This window comes from Nerophis ophidion, linkage group LG06 (assembly GCF_033978795.1).
Source record: "Nerophis ophidion isolate RoL-2023_Sa linkage group LG06, RoL_Noph_v1.0, whole genome shotgun sequence".
NCBI lineage: Eukaryota > Metazoa > Chordata > Actinopteri > Syngnathiformes > Syngnathidae > Nerophis > Nerophis ophidion.
The window spans coordinates 5,387,711-5,414,671 of NC_084616.1; the positions used below are offsets into that span (position 1 = coordinate 5,387,711).

The 26,961-nt window shown below is 37.5% G+C and overlaps 1 protein-coding gene across 1 annotated transcript in view; it reads left to right on the forward strand.

Annotated features, from left to right (window-relative positions):
• The window catches only part of LOC133553997 (plexin-A1-like), a 648,088-nt gene that overhangs the window by 422,001 nt on the left and 199,126 nt on the right, over nucleotides 1-26,961 (forward strand). Inside the window, exon 14 of the mRNA XM_061902321.1 lies at nucleotides 14,439-14,639. Coding sequence (XP_061758305.1) covers nucleotides 14,439-14,639 — 201 coding nt within the window. The remainder of the gene's footprint in view (nucleotides 1-14,438; nucleotides 14,640-26,961) is intronic.

A 26,961-nucleotide genomic window follows, 5' to 3' on the forward strand; every position in this document is an offset into this window, starting at 1 on the left:
CATGTTCACCACTGTGTTAAATCACCTTTTCTTTTAACAACACTCAATAAACGTTTGGGAACTGAGGAAACTAATTGTTGAAGCTTTGAAAGTGGAATTCTTTCCCATTCTTGTTTTATGTAGAGCTTCAGTCCTTCAACAGTCCGGGGTCTCCGCTGTCGTGTTTTACGCTTCATAATGTCCCACACATTTTCCATGGTAGACAGGTCTGGACTGCAGGCGGGCCAGGAAAGTACCCGTACTCTTTTTTTTACAAAGCCACGCTGTTGTAACATGTGCTGAATGTGGCTTGGCATTGTCTTGCTGCAATAAGCAGGGGCGTCCATGAAAAAGACGGCGCTTAGATGGCAACATATGTTGCTCCAAAACCTGTATGTACCTTTCAGCATTAATGGTGCCTTCACAGATGTGTAAGTTACCCATGCCTTGGGCACTAATGCACCCCCATACCATCACACATGCTGGCTTTTCAACTTTGCGTCGATAACAGTCTGGATGGTTTGCTTCCCCTTTGGTCCGGATGACACAATGTTGAATATTTCCAAAAACAATTTGAAATGTGGACTCGTCAGACCACAGAACACTTTTCCACTTTGCATCAGTCCACCTTAGATGAATTTGGGCCCAAAGAAGCCGGCGGCGTTTCTGGATGTTGTTGATGAATGGCTTTCGCTTTGCATAGTAGAGCTTTAACTTGTACTTACAGATGTAGCGACAAACTGTATTTAGTGACAGTGGTTTTCTGAAGTGTTCCTGAGCCCATGTGGTGATATCCTTTAGAGATTGATGTCGGATTTTGATACAGTGCCGTCTGAGGGATGGAAGGTCACGGTCATTCAATGTTGGTTTCCGGCCATGCCGCTTACGTGGAGTGATTTCTCCAGATTCTCTGAACCTTTTGATGATATTATGGAGCGTAGATGTTGAAATCCCTAAATTTCTTGCAATTGCACTTTGAGAAAGGTTGTTCTTAAACTGTTTGACTATTTGCTCACACAGTTGTGGACAAAGGGGTGTACCTCGCCCCATCCTTTCTTGTGAAAGACTGAACATTTTTTGGGAAGCTGTTTTTATAGCCAATCATGGCACCCACCTGTTCCCAATTAGCCTGCACACCTGTGGGATGTTCCAAATAAGTGTTTGATGAGCATTCCTCAACTTTATCTGTATTTATTGCCACCTTTCCCAACTTCTTTGTCACGTGTTGCTGCCATCAACTTCTAAAGTTAATGATTATTTGCAACAACAAAAAAAATGTTTATGAGTTTGAACATCAAATATGTTGTCTTTGTAGCATATTCAACTGAATATGGCTTGAAAAGGATTTGCAAATCATTGTATTCTGTTTATATTTACATCTAACACAATTTCCCAACTCATATGGAAACGGGGTTTGTAGATTACGGTAATAACTCCTATAACACCCAAAAATGCAGATTTCAACCATTGAAATAATTTCTATAGTTGAAGACTCAGGGCCATTGCACACCTCTGGGGGTGTGGTCATCATACAGTGCGGTTTGGGTCTATGGCAAAAGAACCGATCAATAGGGTCTTGCCCCCCCTCCCTTTTTTTTTTTTTGCCTGAAGCGCTTCATTGGACTGTGACGCTAATCCGTGGGGACCCTCATCACGTTGGTGACCCCCTTGACACACACACACACGGACACATCCTCATCTATCATCCTCACAGAGTGTCAGCGCCCCAGGAAGGTGGCCTCATGGGCGATGGCCGGCAGCCAATCGGCGCCCTCGCCTCACCCGTGACATCACCGCAGATGGGACGCCTCGCCCTGCGGAGAGGAAGTCATTTAAGGATAGATGTGATCTAAATGAAGGTGTGACACGGTAGATTAACCGTTGTTTTTTTTTCTTTTTTTTACTGGTCTGTTTTTACTCGAACAAATTAAATGTCTTTTAAGAGGCTCTTTAAAAGAACGTTAATGGAGGAAAAAAAAATCCCTGAAATGTATTTTAATGTAACCCTCTGAGCGGTAATTCTCAAACTGAGGTATGCTTACCCTTAGTGGTATGACAAAAAAATCACTTAATTAAATAGTCAAACACAGTGTTACTGTTCAAACTGTGTGCCAAAAATGACATATATCTTAAGAGGCTCTTAAAAAGTACGGTTATGAAAAAAATAAAAAAATAAATTTTAAATGTAACCCTTAGATATTACTCACATGTGAATAATGCTGTATAATAGACTGTATTTATATTAGTCACATGTGAATAATGCTGTATAATAGACTGTATTTATATTATTCACATGTGAATAATGCTGTATAATAGACTGTATTTATATTACTCACATGTGAATAATGCTGTATAATAGACTGTATTTATATTACTCACATGTGAATAATGCTGTATAATAGACTGTATTTATATTATTCACATGTGAATAAAGCTGTATAATAGACTGTATTTATAGTATTCACATGTGAATAATGCTGTATAATAGACTGTATTTATATTACATGTGAATAATGCTGTATAATAGACTGTATCAATGTTATTCACATGTGAATAATGCTGTATAATAGACTGTATTTATATTATTCACATGTGAATAATGCTGTATAATAGACTGTATTTATATTATTCACATGTGAATAATGCTGTATAATAGACTGTATTTATATTATTCACATGTGAATAATGCTGTATAATAGACTGTATTTATATTACATGTGAATAATGCTGTATAATAGACTGTATCAATGTTATTCACATGTGAATAATGCTGTATAATAGACTGTATTTATATTAGTCACATGTGAATAATGCTGTATAATAGACTATATTATTCACATGTGAATAATGCTGTATAATAGACTGTATTATTATTCAGATGTGACTAATGCTAAATAATAGACTGTATTTATATTATTCACGTGTGAATAATGCTGTATAACAGACTGTATTTATATTATTCACATGTGAATAATGCTGTATAATAGACTGTATTTATATTATTCACATGTGAATAATGCTGTATAATAGACTGTATTTATATTATTCACATGTGAATAATGCTGTATAATAGACTGTATTTATATTACTCACATGTAAAAAAAATACCTCAGTGTTTATTGTTTATTGTGAGTGAACTGTGGTGCTGAATTTCCCTCAGTGATCAATAAAGTACTTTATATTCTATTATATTCTATTGATATCACAGCATCATATTAACACCGGTCTACTGTACAATACTAGCATGTACACGATTATCCAATATCAATAGAGACACTCATTTCATCATTTCATCAACTTTCAATTTTAAAAAAAAAGGAATGTGTGAAATGTCGCTGCATGCTTTGAGTAGGAAAACAAGTAGACCCTCTGGAGGACAGTGGAAATATATAAAATAAATTCTATCTAAAAGCCAGCTGTGCCAGTTTAAATCCTAAAATGATTGCATTCAGTTATAAAATAAACTGTAAAAAGATTTTAAAAATGTTGTTTTTGTGTGGCATCGTCAGTAACATTAACGACTAATCCTATTTTTCTTCTGAAACTAAAAACCTAACGTTGCCCCGAGGATCTGTCAAGACTCAAAGGAGGCCTCGCAGACCAACTGAAACTAGCACTGCTCAGGACTCAGCATGGACAACTTCAGATCTCAGTGTCGATGTTTCTGCCCCGCGGCCAAGAAAGTCAACATCGCACGCAGATAACTGATAACAGATAACTGACTTCACTGCGCCAAAGGGCAAGATTAACGTTTGGTGTGTAGTGGCGGGCCCTGTAAAGTGCGGATCGACCTTACGGGAATCATGCTGGAAATGCGTACGAGTCTCATGAAGCAGCCGTCCTCAGGTCTCATCTCCTTTTAATCCCATTTTAATAAACCAGCCAATGGCTTCCCTCTTATTTGCAGCCACTAGTTTATCCCGACTCTGCGCCTTTGCATTATATTTGATATATGACACTTCATATAGTTCTCAGTGCATGTATAGGATTAGACAAATATAAGCCTATTCCTTTTACGGTCATTCTTTTTCTTTTCTTTACGTTTGTATGATTGTTAAATATGTATAATCTGTACTGTTAAACTGGTCACACTAAATGGTTGATGGTAGATTATATGACCCAAATAAACTATTTTTTCCCCATAAAAAACAAAACAAAAATTAAAGCTGCAAGCAGCGTTGGTCGGGTCCGCCTTTGGCTGCTGCCCCCGAGACCCACGGCCGGATAAGCGTTAGAAAGGCCTTGGAGCCACTATTTTGAGAATCTAATGGATTGTGAAAGTAATGCAGTTGTTGTATTGAAATGAAACTATCAAACTTCCTGTTGATTTTTGCTAAAGTATGTTCATTATTAAAATGTAGGTCTAAGCGAGACCTACATAGTGTTTTTTGTTTCATGTCTCTCTGACATTCCTACCGGAAGTTACAAGCAGTTTTGTCTGTGTTTTCTTCCTAGGAGCAGTTTGTCTGTGTTGTATTCCTAGGGGGGCGGTAGAGCGCAATTTTGAGTTTTGAGTTTAGATTTTTTCATCAGATCGCAGTTTTTGCCAGACCTGATGTGTGTGTCAAGTTTGGTGAGTTTAGAAGCATTTTAAGGGGGTCAAATAACAGCTCAAAGAGGCAAAAAGGACATTTTTTAGGAGACTTTGCACAGGGGTTCTTTGAAGGCGCGTAAAATCAAAACCTGAGAACTTATCAAAACTCTGTTCTATACTTTTAATCAGAAGGGTTCAATCCCTCTCCTGTGTGAGTTTGAAGCCAAAACAACAAACGCACTCAGAGGAGATAATGTTTGAAGAAAGGTGACCGGTTTTTACAAAACTTTTGTTTTGAAGGGGGGATTGCAAACTTCCTGTTGATTTTTGTTGGGGGTTGTCAATCTACGAAATGTAGGTCTAAGCGAGACCTACATAGAGGTTTTTGTTTCATGTCTCTCCGACATTCTTACCAGAAGTTACAAGCAGTTTTGTCTGTGTTTTCTTCCTAGGAGCAGTTTTTTCAGTGTTTTATTCAAAAATAGCGCTAGAGTGCAATTTTGAGTTTTGGGGTTTGGTTTTTTCATTAGATCACAATATTCTCCAGTCCCTATGTGTGCGCCAAGTTTGGTGAGTTTTGAAGCATTTTAAAGGGGTCAAATTACAGCGCAAAGAGGCAAAAATTGCATTTTTTGCGAAAATTTTATTTTGAAGGGGTTTTTGCCAACTTCCTGTAGATTTTTGCTGAAAGAAGTGGAGGAAAAATTGGGTCTAAGTCAGACCTACATAGGAGTTTTTTTTTCATGTCGCTATGACATTCCTAACAGAAGTTACATGCAGTTTTGTCTGTAATTTTTTCCTCGGGGACGCTAGAGCGCAATTTTCATTTTGGGGGATTGGTTGCTTAATATGTTGGGAAGGTTTGCTATACCGACGTGTGTGTCAAATATGGTGAGTTTTGAAGCATGTTAAGGGAGTCAAATTACAGCGCGGAGGTGCGGAATAATAATAAAACACAGCAGTATCAATAGGGTCCTTGGTCCATGGCAAAGGACTCCTGTGGAGATGGATGGATGGATGGGTTGAAAAGGATTTGCAATTCATTGTATTCCGTTTATATTTACATCTAACACAATTTCTCAACTCATATGGAAACGGGGCTTGTAGATTGTTATAGTAACAGTAGGTCAAGCGTTGTCGGTGTGCCGTATGTTACTTAGTTTCTCTGAGGTGGGGGTCAGCAACCCGCGGGTCTCGAGCTGCATGTGCCGCCGTAGTGGACTCCTAGTAGCATTTAATAAACAAAAAACATTGAAAATGGAAAAATATGAGGGGAAAAATATTATTATTTTCTTTTGTAGTATGTTTTTAATTTGAGAACAAACATGACCCAACTGTTAGAACCATCACTGTTGAGTATGTTTGTGTGTACGCTTCACTGATGACACTATTTTGCTGAACATCCTTTAGTCCTATAATTTTGGCGGTTCTTGAACTCACCACAGTGTGGACTGCAGTCAGGGAAGAGAAAAAGTGTAAAAAAAGAGACATGGGTCAAGGTTGGCTGATAAGAAAAAAAAACCCCCACGATCAATCCCCTGGTGGTGGGAAGAGGTGAGGCGTCCGTCACCGCTCCTTAATGAATCGGCTCCCACAATGCATTGCCGCGGGTTTTTGTGTGTTTGCGCATTAAGTGCGCGGGAATTCCCTGCGGTAATTGGAACAGATGCTGGAACATGCTACTTCAACGCTAACAATGGCTGCCACTTCAGACGAGGTGCTTGAACATGGAACCTTACAATCCTAGTATCACACACACACACACACACACACTACGTGTGTCCTTTCCCCCGCGTTCTATTCTATTAGCGCCTCCGGGCATGGCGGCGGTCCATCACAGAGCCCGCCAGCACCTGTAAATACTTCAGACTTTAGCGCTCCACTTTCTTGTTGACAATCTGCTTCACTCCAGCAACCGCATTGATTTCTTCTCCTCTTCCGCCTTCTGTCCGTCCGTCTCGTCTTCTATTCAGGGATCGTGTGAAAACTTGATGTCGGCGGGCCGGTGGAAAACCGATATTCACCATGCGGATCGTGTGCCACTTTGAATCAATGAGGATTAGTAGGGGGAGGGAAATAAGCATTGACATTACAAGATCTATGAAAAATAAATCTAATTGTGTTTCATCAAGTCATAATTGTGTTAGATTTAGTAGTTGGGGCATTTATTTTGTTGGCGAGTGCTTAATAAAAGAGTATTTTGCAAATTTCGCAGACAGATTTTTCTGTTTGCATTTCTGGGTGTTGTTGATAAATGGCTTTCACTTTGCATAGTAGAGTTTTAACTTGCACTTACAGATGTAGCGACCAACTGTAGTTACTGACAGTGGTTTTCTGAAGTGTTCCTGAGCCCATGTGGTGATATCCTCTACACACTGATGTTAGTTTTTGTTGCATTACCGCCTGAGGGATCCAAGGTCCGTGATATCATGGCTTACGTGCAGTGATTTCTCCAGATTCTCTAAACTTTTTGATGATATTACTGACCCTAGATGGTAAAATGTCTAAATTCCTTGCAATATCTGGTTGAGAAATGTTGTTGTTAAACTGTTGGACAATTTGGTCAGGCATTTGTTTAGTAAAGGGAGAAAAAAGCATTAACATTACAATATTTATGTAAAATAAATGTAATTGTGTTTCATCAAGTCATAATTGTGTTAAATTTTGTAGTTGGGACATTCATTTTGTTGTCAAGTTCTTAAGTGTATTTTCCAAAAACCGGAGCCTGATTTTTATGTTTGCATTTCTGGGTGTTGTTGATAAATGGCTTTCACTTTGCATAGTAGAGTTTTAACTTGCACTTACCGATGTAGCGACCAACTGTAGTTACTGACAGTGGTTTTATGAAGTGTTCCTGAGCCCATGTGGTGATATCCTCTTCACACTGATGTTAGTTTTTGTTGCATTACCGCCTGAGGGATCCAACGTCCGTAATATCATGGCTTATGTGCAGTGATTTCTCCAGATTCTCTGAACCTTTTGTTGATATTACCGACCGTAGATGGTGAAATCCCTAAATTCCTTGCAATAGCTGGTTGCGAAATGTTGTTCTTAAACTGTTGGACAATTTGCTCAGGTATTTGTTTATTAGGGTGAGAAAATAAGCATTAACATTTATAAAAAGATCTATAAAAAATAAATGTAATCGTGTTTCATCAAGTCATAATTGTGTTAGATTTAGTAGTTGCGACCTTTTTTTTTTTTTGGCAAGTTCTTAAGAGTATTTTGCAAATTCCGGAGACAGATTTTTCTGTTTGCATTTCTGGGTGTTGTTGATAAATGGCTTTCACTTTGCATAGTAGAGTTTTAACTTGCACTTACAGATGTAGCGACCAACTGTAGTTACTGACAGTGGTTTTCTGAAGTGTTCCTGAGCCCATGTGGTGATATCCTCTACACACTGATGTTGGTTTTTGATGCAGTACCGCCTAAGGGATGGAAGTTTTGTGATATCATGACTTATGTGCAGTGATTTCTCCAGATTCTCTAAACTTTTTGATGATGTTACGGACTGTAGATGGTGAAATCACTAAATTCCTTGCAATAGCTGGTTGAGAAATGTTGTTTTTAAACAGTTAGACAATTTGGTCAGGCATTTGTTTAGTAAAGGGAGAAAAAAGCATTAACATTACAATATTTATGTAAAATAAATGTAATTGTGTTTCATCAAGTCATAATTGTGTTAAATTTTGTAGTTGGGACATTCATTTTGTTGTCAAGTTCTTAAGTGTATTTTCCAAAAACCGGAGCCTGATTTTTCTGTTTGCATTTCTGGGTGTTGTTGATAAATGGTTTTCACTTTGCATAGTAGAGTTTTAACTTGCACTTACCGATGTAGCGACCAACTGTAGTTACTGACAGTGGTTTTATGAAGTGTTCCTGAGCCCATGTGGTGATATCCTCTTCACACTGATGTTAGTTTTTGTTGCATTACCGCCTGAGGGATCCAACGTCCGTAATATCATGGCTTATGTGCAGTGATTTCTCCAGATTCTCTGAACCTTTTGTTGATATTACCGACCGTAGATGGTGAAATCCCTAAATTCCTTAGAATAGCTGGTTGAGAAATGTTGTTCTTAAACTGTTGGACAATTTGCTCAGGTATTTGTCTATTAGGGTGAGAAAATAAGCATTAACATTTATAAAAAGATCTATAAAAAATAAATGTAATCGTGTTTCATCAAGTCATAATCGTGTTAGATTTAGTAGTTGCGACCTTTTTTTTTGGCAAGTTCTTAAGAGTATTTTGCAAATTCCGGAGACAGATTTTTCTGTTTGCATTTCTGGGTGTTGTTGATAAATGGCTTTCGCTTTGCATAGTAAAGTTTTAACTTGCACTTACAGATGTAGCGACCAACTGTAGTTACTGACAGTGGTTTTCTGAAGTGTTCCTGAGCCCATGTGGTGATATCCTCTACACACTGATGTTAGTTTTTGTTGCATTACCGCCTGAGGGATCCAAGGTCTGTAATATCATGGCTTACGTGCAGTGATTTCTCCAGATTCTCTGACCCTTTTGTTGATATTACGGACCGTAGATGGTGAAATCCCTAAATTCCTTGCAATAGCTGGTTGAGAAATGTTGTTCTTAAACTGTGGGACAATTTGCTCATGTATTTGTTTATTAGGGTGAGAAAATAAGCATTAACATTAGAAGATCTATAAAAAAGTTATAATTGTGTTAGATTTAGTAGTTGGGACCCTTTTTTTTGGCAAGTTCTTAATAAGAGTATTTTGCAAATTCCGAAGACCAATTTTTCTGTTTGCATTTCTGGGTGTTGTTGATAAATGGCTTTGACTTTGCATAGTAGAGTTTTAACTTACACTTATAGATGTAGCGACCAACTGTAGTTACTGACAGTGGTTTTCTGAAGTGTTCCTGAGCCCATGTGGTGATATCCTCTACACACTGATGTTAGTTTTTGTTGCATTACCACCTGAGGGATCCAAGGTGTGTAATATCATGGCTTATGTGCAGTGATTCTCCAGATTCTCTGAACCTTTTGTTGATATTACCGACCGTAGATGGTGAAATCCCTAAATTCCTTGCAATAGCTGGTTGAGAAATGTTGTTCTTAAACTGTTGGACAATTTGCTCAGGTATTTGTTTATTAGGGTGAGAAAATAAGCATTAACATTTATAAAAAGATCTAGAAAAAATAAATTGTGTTAGATTTAGTAGTTGCGACCTTTTTTTTTCGGCAAGTTCTTAAGAGTATTGTGCAAATTCCGGAGACAGATTTTTCTGTTTGCATTTCTGGGTGTTGTTGATAAATGGCTTTGGCTTTTCATAGTAGAGTTTTAACTTGCACTTACAGATGTAGCGACCAACCGTAGTTACTGACAGTGGTTTTCTGAAGTGTTCCTGAGCCCATGTGGTGATATCCTCTTCACACTGATGTTAGTTTTTGTTGCATTACCGCCTGAGGGATCCAAGGTGTGTAATATCATGGCTTACATGCAGTGATTTCTCCAGATTCTCTGAACCTTTTGTTGATATTACGGACTGTAGGTGGTGAAATCACAAAATTCCTTGTAATAGCTGGTTGAGAAATTTTCTTCTTAAACTGTTGGACAATTTGCTCAGGTATTTGTCTATTGGGGTGAGAAAATAAGCATTAACATTAGAAGATCTATAAAAAATAAATGTAATTGTGTTTCATCAAGTCATAATTGTGTTAGATTTAGTAGTTCAGACCTTTTTATTTTGGCAAGTTCTTAATAAGAGTATTTTGCAAATTCCGGAAACCGATTTTTCTGTTTGCATTTCTGGGTGTTGTTGATAAATGGCTTTGGCTTTGCATAGTAGAGTTTTAACTTGCACTTATTTGCAAAATACTCTTATTAAGAACTTGCCAAAATAAAAAGGTCTGAACTACTAAATCTAACACAATTATGACTTGATGAAACACAATTACATTTATTTTTTATAGATCTTCTAATGTTAATGCTTATTTTCTCACCCTAATAAACAAATACCTGAGCAAATTGTCCAACAGTTTAAGAACAACATTTCTCAACCAGCTATTGCAAGGAATTTAGGGATTTCACCATCTACGGTCGGTAATATCAACAAAAGGTTCAGAGAATCTGGAGAAATCACTGCACGTAAGCCATGATATCACGGACCTTGGATCCTCAGGCGGTAATGCAACAAAAACTAACATCAGTGTGTAGAGGATATCACCACATGGGCTCAGGAACACTTCGGAAAACCACTGTCAGTAACTACAGTTGGTCGCTACATCTGTAAGTGCAAGTTAAAACTCTATTATGCAAAGCGAAAGGCATTTATCAACAACACCCAGAAATGCAAACAGAAAAATCGGTCTCCGAAATTTGCAAAATCCTATAATTACTGAGAGTGGTTTTCTGGAGTGTTCCCGAGCCCATGTGGTGATATCCTTTACACAATTATGTCGCTTTTTGATGCAGTACTGCCTGGATGGAAGGTTAGTAATATCATGGCTTACGTGCAGTGATTTCTCCAGATTCTCTGAATCTTTTGATGATATTACAGAACGTAGATGGTGAAATCTCTAAATTCCTTGCAATAGCTCGGTTATGAGATGGCATTTGTTGACAAAGTGGTGACCCTCGCCCCGTCCTTGTTTGTGAATGACTTAGCATTTCCTGGAAGCTGCTTTTATAGCCAATCATGGCACCCACCTGTTCCCAATTAGCCTGTTCACTTGTGGGATGTTCCAAATAAGTGTTTGATGAGCATTCCTCAACTTTCTCAGTTTTTTTTTTTTTTACCAGTCCAAACGTTAAATATCTTGTCTTTGCAGGCCATTCAATTGAATATAAGTTTAAAATGGTTTGCAAATAATTGTATTCTGTTTTTTTTTTTTTTACCATTTACACAACGTGACAACTACACTACTTTTGGGTTTCGTAGATTTGTATTCAAAATGTGATCAAATTCTATTAAACTACAAACCCCGTTTCCATATGAGTTGGGAAAGTGTGTTAGATGTAAATATAAACAGAATACAATCATTTGCAAATCCTTTTCAAGCCATATTCAGTTGAATATGCTACAAAGACAACATATTTGATGTTCAAACTCATACACTTAATTTTTTTTTTTGCAAATAATACTCAACTTGGAATTTAGAGTCTGTTTTTGATACATTTTGAGGGATGGAAGGTCACGGTCATTCAATGTTGGTTTCCGGCCATGCCGCTTACGTGGAGTGATTTCTCCAGATTCTCTGAACCTTTTGATGATATTATGGAGCGTAGATGTTGAAATCCCTAAATTTCTTGCAATTGCACTTTGAGAAAGGTTGTTCTTAAACTGTTTGACTATTTGCTCACACAGTTGTGGACAAAGGGGTGTACCTCGCCCCATCCTTTCTTGTGAAAGACTGAGCATTTTTTGGGAAGCTGTTTTTATAGCCAATCATGGCACCCACCTGTTCCCAATTAGCCTGCACACCTGTGGGATGTTCCAAATAAGTGTTTGATGAGCATTCCTCAACTTTATCTGTATTTATTGTCACCTTTCCCAACTTTTTTGTCACATGTTGCTGGCATCAAATTCTAAAGTTAATGATTATTTACAAAATGTTTATGAGTTTGAACATCAAATATGTTGTCTTTGTAGCATATTCAACTGAATATGGGTTGAAAAGGATTTGCAAATCATTGTATTCTGTTTATATTTACATCTAACACAATTTCCCAACTCATATGGAAACGGGGTTTGTATTTCAACTTACAAGTATTTGGGGATACTACACTAGTATTTCAACCACCCGGAATTACATTTATAAATGTGTTCACGGTGGCAGAGGGGTTAGTGCGTCTGCCTCACAATACGAAGGTCCTGCAGTCCTGGGTTCAAATCCAGGCTCGGGATCTTTCTGTGTGGAGTTTGCATGTTCTCCCCGTGAATGCGTGGGTTCCCTCCGGGTACTCCGGCTTCCTCCCACTTCCAAAGACATGCACCTGGGGATAGGTTGATTGGCAACACTAAACTGGCCCTAGTGTGTGAATGTTGTCTGTCTATCTGTGTTGGCCCTGCGATGAGGTGGCGACTTGTCCAGGGTGTACCCCGCCTTCCGCCCGATTGTAGCTGAGATAGGCGCCAGCGCCCCCCGCGACCCCGAAAGGGAATAAGCGGTAGAAAATGGATGGATGGAATGTGTTAACATATTCAATAGATTTACTAAATGCAAAATTACATTTAATAATTTTTTGATTGTATTATTTCATTAATTGCTTTACAATTTAATTAATTGTTTATTTAATTATTTTACAATACAAATAATTAATGACACATCTAATTAAGTATTATTTAATCATATTTATTTTTTTTTTAATTTATTTTTATTTTGGAATTTGTCAGCGCTTTTTTTATTTGTAAATACATCAAATTCAACCATCAATCAGTACAATTTACGACCCAAATTGCAATTATTAGAGACACATTTCAGTAATTTTCTAAAAAATGTTTTATTAGATTTTGTCCTATTCGGCCCTCCATACTGTACATGTAAAACAGGGGTCACCAACGAGGTCGCCCGTAAGGACCGGATGAGTCGCCCGCTGGCCTGTTCTAAAAATAGCTCAAATAGCAGCACTTACCAGTGAGCTGCCTCTATTTTTTTAAATGTTATTTATTTACTAGCAAGCTGGTCTCGCTTTGCTGGACATTTTTAATTCTAAGAGAGACAAAACTCAAATAGAATTTGAAAATCCAAGAAAATATTTTAAAGACTTGGTCTTCACTTGTTTAAATAAATTCATTCATCTTTTTATAACTTTATATATATTTTTTTATAACTTTCAGAAAGACAATTATAGAGAAAAAATACTACCTTAAAAGTGATTTTAGGATTTTTAAACACATATACCTTTTTACCTTTTAATTCGTTCCTCTTCTTTCCTGACAATTTAAATCAATGTTCAAGTAAATTATTTTTTTTTATTGTACAGAATAATAAATACATTTTATTTTAATTCTTCATTTTAGCTTCTGTTTTTTCGACGAAGAATATTCGTGAAATATTTCTTCAAACTTATGATTAAAATTCAAAAAAATTATTCTGGCAAATCTAGAAAATCTATAGAATCAAATTTAAATCGTATTTTAAAGTGTTTTAAATTTCTTTAAAAAAATTTGTTCTGGAAAATCTAGAAGAAATAATGATTTGTCTTTGTTAGAAATATAGCTTGGTCCAATTTGTTATATATTCTAACAAAGTGCAGATTGGATTTTAACCTATTTAAAACATGTCATCAAAATTGTAAAATTAATCTTAATCAGGAAAAATTACTAATGATGTTCCATAAATTCTTTGTTTTCAAAAAGATTCGAATTAGCTACTTTTTCTCTTCTTTTTTTGGTTGAATTTTGAATTTTAAAGAGTGGAAATTGAAGATGAACTATGTTTCAAAATGTAATTTCCATTTTTTTCCTGTTTTCTTCTCTTTTAAACCGTTCAAATAAGCGTTTTTTTTCGTTTTTTATTCTCTACAGAAAAATGTACGACGGAATGACTGACAGAAAATACCTTCTTTTTTTTTTTTACATTTATCTGTTTCTATATATATATATTTATTGTGAGAAATCATTAAGATGATCAGTGTTCCCACAATGATAAATATTATTAATTATCAATAATGACATATTGTTAAAGGTAAATTGAGCAAATTGGCTATTTCTGGCAATTTATTGAAGTGTGTATCAAACTGGTAGCCCTTGGCATTAATCAGTACCCAAGAAGTAGCTCTTGCTTTCAAAAAGGCTGCCTGAACCTCCACCTGCATGTCAATAAACGTACATGTTGCATCCGTGTTCCAAAGTCACAATAGCGACCATTCCTCCCGGCGCCATCGTGCACCTTAATCCCCCCTCCTTCTTGCTTTTCCGGTCACATCTCAACCTCTCTGCTCTTAATTTTCTTATCTGCAGGAGTGTCCTCAAATCCTGCCCTCCACTCAGATCTATATCCCCGCCGGAGTTATGAGGCCAATCACGCTGCTGGCTCAGAACCTGCCTCAGCCGCAATCCGGGCAGAGGAACTACGAGTGCATGTTTCACATCCAAGGCAACACGCTCAGTGTCCCCGCCCTCAGGTTCAACAGCAGCAGCATCCAGTGCCAGAAGATCATAGTAAGCACCACACACACACATCAGTGCTGTGCACACACACACCACACACATCAGTGCTGTGCAGGAACATGGGGACATCGTTCAGGGCTAAAGTTATAAGTAGAATAGAATACAATAGAAAGTACTTTATTGATCCCTGGGGGAAATTCAGCACCACAGTTTGCTCACAATAAACAATAATAATAATTAAAGCTGCAAGCAGCGTTGGTCGGGTCCGCCTTTGGCTGCTGCCCCCGAGACCCACGCGTTAGAATACGCCTTGGAGCCACTATTTTGAGAATCTAATGCATTGTGAAAGTAATGCAGTTGTTGTATTGAAGTGAAAATATCAAACTTCCTGTTGATTTTTGCTAAAGTATGTTAATTATTAAAATGTAGGTCTAAGTGAGACCTACATAGTGTTTTTTGTTTCATGTCTCTCTGACATTCCTACCGGAAGTTACAAGCAGTTTTGTCCGTGTTTTCTTCCTAGGAGCAGTTTGTCCGTGTTGTATTCCTAAGGGGGCGGTAGAGCACAGTTTTGAGTTTTGAGGTTAGGTTTTTTCATCAGATCGCAATTTTTGCCAGACCTGATGTGTGTGTCAAATTTGGTGAGTTTAGAAGCATTTTAAGGGGGTCAAATAACAGCTCAAAGAGGCAAAAAGGACATTTTTTAGGAGACTTTGCACAGGGGTTCTTTGAAGGCGCGTAAAATCAAAACCTGAGAACTTATCAAAACTCTGTTCTATACTTTTAATCAGAAGGGTTCAATCCCTCTCCTGTGCGAGTTTGAAGCCAAAACAACAAACGCACTCAGAGGAGATAATGTTTGAAGAAAGGTGACCGGTTTTCACAAAACTTTTGTTTTGAAGGGGGGATTGCAAACTTCCTGTTGATTTTTGTTGGGGGTTGTCAATCTATGAAATGTAGGTCTAAGCGAGACCTACATAGAGGTTTTTGTTTCATGTCTCTCCGACATTCTTACCGGAAGTTACAAGCAATTTTGTCTGTGTTTTCTTCCTAGGAGCAGTTATTTCAGTGTTTTATTCAAAAATAGCGCTAGAGCGCAATTTTGAGTTTTGGGGTTTGGTTTTTTCATTAGATCGCAATATTCGCCAGTCCTTATGTGTGCGCCAAGTTTGGTGACTTTGGTGATTTTAAAGGGGTCAAATTACAGCGCAAAGAGGCAAAAATACGAGATGAACCAGCCAACGAACCCCCACTTATGTTATACCGTGGGAAAGGTCTCGTTCGCCCCGATTGGCCTATTATAAATTGGGAACATTTTGTGTTACCATAGCAATGTTATTTACGAATAAATAAAAAATGGACAATTGATTAGGTACTGCGCTTTGGTCTAATAGGCGACTAACCAGACAACAAACCCCCACATATGTTATACCGTCGGATATGTCTACTTTCTGCCTATGAGCGTATTTTAAATTGGGAACATTTGGTGTTACCATGGCAACGCTATCCACGTATAAATTAAAAAAAATAGGCCAATTGATTAGGTAGAGCGCTTTGGTCTAATACGCGACGAACCAGCCAACAAACCCCCACATATGTCATACCGTCGGTTAGGTCTACTCTCTGCCTATCGACTTATTTTAAATTGGGAACATTTTGTGTTACCATGGCAACGGTATTCACAAATAAATCAATAAAATGAGCCGATTGATAAGGTACGGCGCTTTGGTCTAATACGCGACAAACCAGCCAAAGAACCCCCACATATGTTATAACGTCGGTTAGGTCTACTTTCTGCCTATGAGCGTATTTTAAATTGGGAACATTTCGTGTTACCATGGCAACGCTATTCACGAATAAATAAATCAAAAAATGGGCCGATTGATTAGGTATGGAACTTTGGTAGAATACGTGGCGGACCAGCCAACGAACCCCCACATATGTTATACCATCGGATATGTCTACTTTCTGTCTATGGAAGTATTTTAAAATGGGAAGATTTCCTGTTACCATGGCAACTCTATTCACGAATAAATCCAACAATGGGCCAATTGATTAGGTACAGTGTTTTGGTCTAATATGTGACGAACCAGCCAACAAACCCCCACATATGTCATACCATCGGTTAGGTCTACTCTCTGCCTATGGACTTATTTTAAATTGGGAACATTTTGTGTTACCATGGCAACGCTATTCACGAATAAATAAAAAAATGGGCCAATTGATTAGGTATGGTGCTTTTGGTCTAATAGGCGACAAACCAGCCAACAAACCCCCACATATGGTATACCGTCGGATAGGTCTACTTTCTGTCTATGGACGTATTTTAAATTGGGAACATTTCGTGTTACCATGGCAACTCTATTCACGAATAAATTAAAAAATGGGCCAATTGATTAGGTACGACGCTTTGGTCTAATAGGCGACGAACCAGCCAACGAACCCCCACATATGTTATACCGTCGGATAGGTCTACTTTCTGTCTATGGACGTATTTTAAATTGGGAACATTTCATGTTACTATGGCAACTCTATTCACGAATGAATCAAAAAATGGCCCAATTGAGTAGTTATGGCACTTTGGTCTAATACACGACCAACCAGCCCACAAACCCCCACATATGTTATACCGTCGGTTAGGTCTACTTTCTGCCTATGGACGTATTTTAAAATGGGAACATTTCCTGTTACCATGGCAACGCTACTCACAGATAAATCAAAAAATGGGCCAATTGATTAGGTATGTTGCTTTGGTCTAATATGTGACGAACCAGCCCACAAACCCCCACATATGTTATACAGTCGGATATGTCTACTTTCTGCCTATGGACGTATTTTAAATTGGGAACATTTTGTGTTACCATGGCAACGCTATTCACAAATAAATAAATAAAAAATTGCCAATTTATTAGGTATGGTGCTTTGGTCTCATATGTGACGAACCAGCCAACGAACCCCCACATATGTTATACAGTCGGATAGGTCTACTTTCTGCCTATGGACGTATTTTAGATTGGGAACATTTTGTGTTACCATAGCAGCGTTATTTACGAATAAATAAAAAATGGCCAATTGATTAGGTACGACGCTTTGGTCTAATATGTGACGAACCAGCCAACAAACCCCCACATATGTTATACCGTCAGATAGGTCTACTTTCTGCCTATGAACGTATTTTAAATTGGGAACATTTGGTGTTACCATGGCAACGCTATCCACGTATAAATTTAAAAAAATAGGCCAATTGATTAGGTAGAGCGCTTTGGTCTAATACGCGACGAACCAGCCCACAAACCCCCACATATGTTATACCGTCGGTTAGGTCTACTCTCTGCCTATCGACTTATTTTAAATTGGGAACATTTTGTGTTACCATGGCAACGGTATTCACAAATAAATCAATAAAATGGGCCAATTGATCAGGTACGGCGCTTTGGTCTAATACGCGACAAACCAGCCAACAAACCCCCACATATGTTATAACGTCGGTTAGGTCTACTTTCCGCCTATGAGCGTATTTTAAATTGGGAACATTTCGTGTTACCATGGTAACTCTATTCACGAATAAGTCCAAAAATGGGCTAAATGATTAGGTACAGTGTTTTGGTCTAATACACGACAAACCAGCCAACAAACCCCCACATATGTTATACCGTCGGATAGGTCTACTTTCTGCCTATGATCGTATTTTAAATTGGGAACATTTCGTGTTACCATGGCAACGCTATTCACAAATAAATAAAAAATTGGCCACTTGATTAGGTCTGGTGCTTTGGTCTAATATGTGACGAACCAGCCAACGAACCCCCACATATGTTATACCGTCAGACTGGTCCATTTTCTGCCTATGGACTTATTTTAAATTGGGAACATTTGGTGTTACCATGGCAACGCTATTCACAAATAAATTAAAACATGGGCCAATTGATTAGTACGGTGCTTTTGGTCTAATACGCGACGAACCGGCCAACAAACCCCCACATATGTTATACCGTCGGATAGGTTTACTCTCTGCCTATGGACGTATTTTAAAATGGGAACATTTCCTGTTACCATGGCAACGCTATTCACAAATAAATCCAAAAATGGGCCAAATGATTAGGTACAGTGTTTTGGTCTAATGCGCGACAAACCAGCCAACAAACCCCCACATATGTTATACAGTCGGACAGGTCCACTTTCTGCCTATGGACTTATTTTAAATTGGGAACATTTTGTGTTACCATGGCAACGCTATTCACGAATGAATTAAAAAATGGGCCAATTGATTAGGTACGGTGCTTTTGGTCTAATACGCGATGAACCAGCCAACGAACCCCCACGTATAATATAGTGTCGGACAAGTCCATTTTCTGCCCATGGGCGTATTTTAAATTGGGAACGTTTCGTGTTGCCATGGCAACGCTATTCACGAATAAAATAAAAAAATGGGCAAATTGAGTATGTACGGCGCTTTGGTCTAATACCCGACAAACCCCCACATATGTTATACCGTCGGACAGGTCTACTTTCTGCCCATGGATGTATTTTAGATTGGGAACATTTCAGGGTTTTTATGGCGACACTATTCATGATTTAACAAAAATTGTGGAGGAAAATCCATAAATTAGCCGCACCTTTTTATTAGTCGCAGGGTTCAAAGTATAGGTAAAAAGTAAAAAGTTGAGACTAGAAAAATGAAACCAAAGGAGACAGAATAAATGCAGTTAAAAAAAATGCATACAGAAAGCGAGATTGAAATATAATATTGTGAAGTCTTACAAAATGTGAAAGTTAAAAGTGGTATGTTTTGAAGTTATTCTTCTTGATCATGTAACAACCCCAAAAAAGATGTTTTTCAAAGCTCCTTTGATAACAAGTACCTGCGCTGTGGGCCAAAACTGGCCTTCAAAAGCAGAACCACAGCCTTGCAGTGCAAGTATTAGTTCTGATGACTCCCCTGCAAAATGTCAAAACATGGCTTTGTTGACATTGTGATCGTCGTGGAAACACGGAACGTCTTTTCATCTCGCCGCACGTCAAACCGGGAGGAACGTGAACGACTCAATAATACGACCTTGTCGCTGTGAAACATTCATTTTCTTTCAGGGAGAATGTTTAAACTTCACTCCTTGGACATGTTTTTACAGGTGAGTCACGCTCGCACGTCAAATGCGGCTCATTTCAGTGTAAAATATCAATTCAATACGTTCAAGACTTCAAAACTGTAAGCCTTTTTACTTTGCGTCATTAAAATCTAAAAAAAAAAATAATAATAATTCAAACATTAAATATATAACTTGCCTTTTAAAAAAAGGAATAAAAAAACGTTTACAGCAGGGTTGGCAACCCAAAATTTTAAAAGAGCCATATTGGACCGAAAATACAAAAAACTATTCTGTCTGTAGCCGCACAAAATTAAAAACCCTATATAAGTGTTGTAATGAGGGCAACACATGATGTAAGTGTCTATATTAGCTATATTAGCCTACTATCAAAACTACTTTAAAAGTCTTATATAAGTGTTACAATGAAGGCAACACATGATGTAAGTGTCTATATTAGCTATATTAGCCTACTATCAAAATGACTTTAAAAGTCTTATATAAGTGTTATAATGAAGGCAAAACATGATGTAAGTGTCTATATTAGCTATATTAGCCTACTATCAAAATTACTTTAAAAATCTTATATAAGTGTTATAATGAAGGAAACACATAATGTAAGTGTCTATATTAGCTATATTAGCCTACTATCAAAATGACTTTAAAAGTCTTATATAAGTGTTATAATGAAGACAACACATAATGTAAGTGTCTATATTAGCTATATTAGCCTACTATCAAAATGACTTTAAAAGTCTTATATTAGTGTTATAATGAAGGCAAAACATGATGTAAGTGTCTATATTAGCTATATTAGCCTACTATCAAAATTACTTTAAAGTCTTATATAAGTGTTATAATGAAGACAACACATGATGGAAGTGTCTATATTAGCTATATTAGCCTACTATCAAAATTACTTTAAAAGTCTTATATAAGTGTTATAATGAAGGCAACACATGACGTAAGTGTCTTAATTAACTATAATTGCCTACTATCAAAATTACTTTAAAAATCTTATTTAAGTGTTATAATGAAGACATTGATTGATTGATTCATACTTTTATTAGTAGATTGCACAGTACAGTACATATTCCGTACAATTGACCACTAAATGGTAACACCCCAATAAGTTTTTCAACTTGTTTAAGTCGGGTCCACGTTAATCAATTCATGGTACAAAGACAACACATAATGTAAGTGTCTATATTAGCTATATTAGCCTACTATCAAAATGTATTTAAAAATCTTATTTAAGTGTTATAATGAAGACAACACATGATGTAAGTGTCTATATTAGCTATATTAGCCTACTATCAAAATGACTTTAAAAGTCTTATATAAGTGTTATAATGAAGACAACACATAATGTAAGTGTCTATATTAGCTATATTAGCCTACTATCAAAATGACTTTAAAAGTCTTATATAAGTGTTATAATGAAGGCAAAACATGATGTAAGTGTCTATATTAGCTATATTAGCCTACTATCAAAATGACTTTAAAAATCTTATATAAGTATTATAATGAAGGCAACACATGACGTGTCTTCATTAGCTATAATTGCCTACTATCAAAACTACTTTAAAAGTCTTATTTAAGTGTTATAATGAAGACAACACATGATGTAAGTGTCTATATTAGCTATATTAGCCTACTATCAAAATGACTTTAAAAATCTTATATAAGTGTTATAATTAAGGCAACACATGATGTAAGTGTCTATATTAGCTATATTAGCCTACTATCAAAATGACTTTAAAAATCTTATATAAGTGTTATAATTAAGGCAACACATGATGTAAGTGTTTGTATTAGCTATATTAGCCTACTATCAAAATGACTTTAAAAATCTTATATAAGTGTTATAATGAAGACAACACATAATGTAAGTGTCCATATTAGCTATATTAGCCTACTATCAAAATGACTTTAAAAGTCTTATATAAGTGTTATAATGAAGACAACACATGACGTAAGTGTCTTAATTAACTATAATTGCCTACTATCAAAATGACTTTAAAAATCTTATTTAAGTGTTATAATGAAGACAACACATAATGTAAGTGTTTTTATTAGCCTACTGTCAAAATGACTTTAAAAATCTTATATAAGTGTTATAATGAAGGCAACACATGATGTAAGTGTCTATATTAGCTATATTAGCCTACTATCAAAATGACTTTAAAAGTCTTATATAAGTGTTATAATGAAGTCAACACATGATGTAAGTGTCTATATTAGCTATATTAGCCTACTATCAAAATGACTTTAAAAGTCTTATATAAGTGTTATAATGAACGCAACACATGATGTAAGTGTCTATATTAGCTATATTAGCCTACTATCAAAATGACTTTAAAAGTCTTATATAAGTGTTATAATGAAGGCAACACATGACGTAAGTGTCTATATTAGCTATATTAGCCTACTATCAAAATGACTTTAAAAAATCGTATATAAGTGTTATAATGAAGACAACACATAATGTAAGTGTCCATATTAGCTATATTAGCCTACTATCAAAATGACTTTAAAAGTCTTATAGAAGTGTTATAATGAAGACAAAACATGATGTAAGTGTCTATATTAGCTATATTAGCCTACTATCAAAATGACTTTAAAAGTCTTATATAAGTGTTATAATGAAGGCAACACATGACGTAAGTGTCTATATTAGCTATATTAGCCTACTATCAAAATGACTTTAAAAATCTTATTTAAGTGTTATAATGAAGACAACACATGATGTAAGTGTCTATATTAGCCTACTATCAAAATGACTATGTGTCACAGATTGATGCAAATCTTTGACAGAAATGTTGAAATTTGATATTTATTTTGCACATTTTTGCAACATTAGAAACTATTACTTTCTAATGTGGATAGTGCATACCCCCTAATTTGTCACGTTTTATGTGTCAGGTAAAGCGCCTCGCTACATACTGACATTGTGGTCAAAGTTGGAATTTCTACAAAAGACATTTTAAGATATTCTACACCCTGCTGCCATCTAACGTGGATAGTGCACCCCCCCAATTTGTCACGTTTTATGTGTCAGGCGAAGCGCCTCTCTACATACTGACGTTGTGGTCAAAGTTGGAATTTCCACTAAAGACATTTTGAAATATTGTACACCCTACTGCCGTCTAACATGGATAGTTCACCCCGCCAATTTGTCACGTTTTATGTGTCAGGTACCCCCTTCCTACTGTCGTCCCACTAAACGCTTCTCTTGAAACAGGAACAATGTGTAAATACTACATCCAAATGCTTAAAACCAGGCTTAAAAACAATGAATGACTCAACATGTGGTCCATATGTTTATTTGCATGCATTACTTTGTCCTTTCACACACTTTGAGTTCTAACCTGGTGGAAAAGAAGCCTGAAGGCCTCAAAGCGATGAAGCCCGGCTATCAGTCATCCGTCAGCAGGAAGTCGGCTTCCAACAAATGAACTTCTTTAACCGTTTTGAGAGCTTTCGGCCGCAGGGGCTTCTTGTTGAAATGCCACTCTCTCTTCATTCCCACTCAGCCTTCAGTCAAAGTGTCAGGCCTAACAAGGAGCGACGGGGTCCGACTTCCAGGCTGCCTTCAAGTTCATTGCCGTCGCTCCAATCAGGTTGCAGACAGGAGGCACTTAAAACCACACCAATTGACTTACTTATGGTGATTTATGAACTTATCGCTGAAAGTGAGCCGGCATCTGTCCTTTCTTGAGGGTGTTACGCTCCCGTTAAGGGGCTGCAGGTCTTTGTTCTGGTTTACTGTACTCCCACTGGGAACTGGAACATAATGTTCACTTTTGTGGATTAACTTCAAATTAAAGCTGCAAGCAGCGATGGTCGGGTCCGCCTTTGGCCGCTGCCAAGCCCTGGTCTAAGTCAGACCTACATAGAGGTCTTCGTTTCATGTCTCTACGACATTTCTAACAGAAGTTACACACAGTTTTGTCTGGGTTTTTTCCTAGGGGGCGCTGGAGCGCAATTTTGACTTTTAGGGTTTGGTTTTTTATTAGATGGCAATTTTCGCCAGTTCTGATGTGTGTGTAAAATTTGGTGAGTTTTGAAGCATGTTAAGGGGGTCAAATTACAGATCAGCGTTTCTGGATGTTGTTGATAAATGGCTTTCACTTTGCATAGTAGAGCTTTAACTTACACTTTGAAGCATTTTAAGGGGGTCAAATTACAGCTGGGCTTCGCGGTGGCAGAGGGGTTAGTGCGTCTGCCTCACAATACGAAGGTCCTGCAGTCCTGGGTTCGAATCCAGGCTCGGGAACTTTCTGTGTGGAGTTTGCATGTTCTCCCCGTGAATGCGTGGGTTCCCTCCGGGTACTCCGGCTTCCTCCCACTTCCAAAAACATGCACCTGGGGATAGGTTGATTGGCAACACTAAATTGGCCCTAGTGTGTGAATGTGAGTGTGAATGTTGTCTGTCTATCTGTGTTGGCCCTGCGATGAGGTGGCGACTTGTCCAGGGTGTACCCCGCCTTCCGCCCAATTGTAGCTGAGATAGGCGCCAGCGCCCCCCGCGACCCCAAAAGGGAATAAGCGGTAGAAAATGGATGGAAATTACAGCTCAACGAGGCAAAAATTACATTTTTTAGGAAACTTTGCGCAGGGGTTCTTTGAAGGCGCTTAAAATCAAAACCGGAGCAGTAATCAAAACTTTGTTCGATAGTTTCAATCAAAAGGGTTCAAACTCTCTCCTGTGCGAGTTTGAAGCCCAAACGAAAAACGCACTCGGAGGAGTTTACGTTTGAAAAAGGTGACGGGTTTTTACAAAACTTTTATTTTGAAGTGGTAATTTTTAACTTCCTGTTGATTTTTGCCGAAGGATGTCAATCATCTAAATGTAGGTCTAAGTGAGACCTACATAGAAGTTTTTGTTTCATGTCTTTCCGGCATCCCTGCTGGAAGTTACAAGCAATTTTGTTTGTGTTTTCTTCCTAGGAGCCGTTTTTGCTGTGTTTTATTAAAAAAATGCGCTAAAGCTAAAGCGCATTTTTTTAATTTTCGGGTTTAGTTTTTTCATTAGATCATAATTTTTGCCAGTACTGATGTGTGTGCCAAGTTTGGGGAGTTTTGAAGCATTGTAAGGGGGTCAAATTACAGCTCAAAGAGGCAAAAATAGCATTTTTTGCGAACATTTTGCTTTGAATGAGTTGCCAACTTCCTGTTGATTTTAGATATAGAAGTTTCTAATGGGGAATCTAGGTCTAAGTCAGTCCTACATAGAGGTTTTTGTTTCATGTCTCTACGACATTCCTAACGGAAGTTACAAGCAGTCTGTTTTTTTTTTTTCTTCCTAGGGGGCGCTAGCGCGCAATTTTCATTTTTGGGGTTTGGTTGCTTAATAAGTTGGGAAGGTTTGCCAGACCGACGTGTGTGTCAAATTTGGTGAGTTTTGAAACATGTTAAGGGGGTCAAATTAGGGTGCAAATGAGCGGAATAATAATAAAGAAAAAAGAATAATAAAACCTTACAGTTTCAATAGGGTCCTTGGCCAAGGACCCTAATTATGGCTCCCTTAGGTCTTTAAATTCAGGTTTAATGTCCCATAGTATCATGTTTTGTTTTTTTTGGACCAATTTCAAACAAGCCTCAGATGTTCCACAATAATGTTGTTTATTGGACAAACTCTGACCTGGATGCAGTTTACAAGCACTTTCCGAGAGTGTGTGTCACTACCTTGTCATGTCTGTGATCATGTTTTGTTTTAGTCATGTTCTGTTGGTTTTTTGGCCACTCAGTTCCTGTTTTTTTTATCACCATGACTACCCATTAGTTTTCACCTGTCCTCATGTCTCACACCTGTTTTCACTAATCACTACAATATTATTTAAGCCTATCTGTTTCTGTTGTTCATTCTGGCAACATCACCTCTTTCACACCCTCGATCACCTGCTGTGCACCTTGTAATCCAGGGGTAGGGAACCTATGGCTCTAGAGCCAGATGTGGCTCTTTTGATGACTGCATCTGGCTCTCGGATAAATCTGAGCTGACACTGCTTAACACGATAAGTAATGACTAATTCCACTTGTAATCAAAATGTTAAAAATAACGTTCAAAATATTAAACATGCTCATGCATTTGAATCCATCCATCCTTTTTTCTACCGCACTTGTTGAAGAAATTGCATGATTTATTTATCATTGTTTTTTTTTTCGGGCTTGCCCTCCTGGGGGTTCTTCAGACCACCAAGCACCGACATGAAAGCCTTTTTCAGGGTTACGATATTTTTTAAATTTTTCATTAAGTCTCTCAGTTGCTTTCCAGCAATTGTGTTTTTCGCTTTCGTTCTCGCTCGCGCTCTGGCTCCAGCTCCAACCCTGTCTCTCCTCCCAGCTTTCTGCTTATAACAGAGCGACAGGTGATTAGATAACAAGGCCCAAGTGGGCCATCTACGCACCTGTCGCTGATTTCGAGGTCGGTCCTGGCACACCCAGCTTTGCTGCAGGCCCGCAGGCCACGCCCCTCCACAGTTAACTTCAGAATATCAACGTTATTACAAAGATTATGAGACCTATTATACTCTAGTAATGGTGGTCTTACTTAAAAATGCACGCGTTTAGTTGTGTTCAGTGTTGAAAAAAAATTATATGGCTCTTATGGAAATACATTTTAAAATATTTGGATTCTTGGCTCTCTCGGCCAAAAAGGTTCCCGACCTCTGTTGTAATCCATGCCAATGATCCATGTCCCGTTCTCGTTTTGTTCCAAGTAAGTTTTCTCATTATTCATGCCATAGTGCAAGTGTTTTGTTTCGTGTTTTTGGTTAATTGACTTTGTGCTAGTCTTTTGTTTCATAGCCAAGTTTTTGTACCGCCATTGTGCGTGCCTTTTGTTTGTTCCTGTTTTTAGTTATAGTGTTAATAAAAAATATGTTCTTACATTCACGTCTTGCCCGTGCCAACTTTCCTTTGCCTTCTGGGAAAACAAACCCCATAGTCGTGACATACCTATGATACCAATGAGCTGGGTGTGTCTCCAAGAAGCGCAATGTTGCCACTTTATCCCCTTTTTTTTAATATACAGTACAATAATCTTATGTTTCTCGCGTCTACTATTTGGTTCCTGCCCCAGCAGGCACACGACATTGATACAACGTTATTTATACATACAGGTCCTTTAAAAACTGACATTGAAACCACATTTCAAAATACAAACCCCGTTTCCATATGAGTTGGGAAATTGTGTTAGATGTAAATATAAACAGAATACAATGATTTGCAAATCCTTTTCAACCCATATTCAATTGAATGCACTACAAATAATAATTAACTTA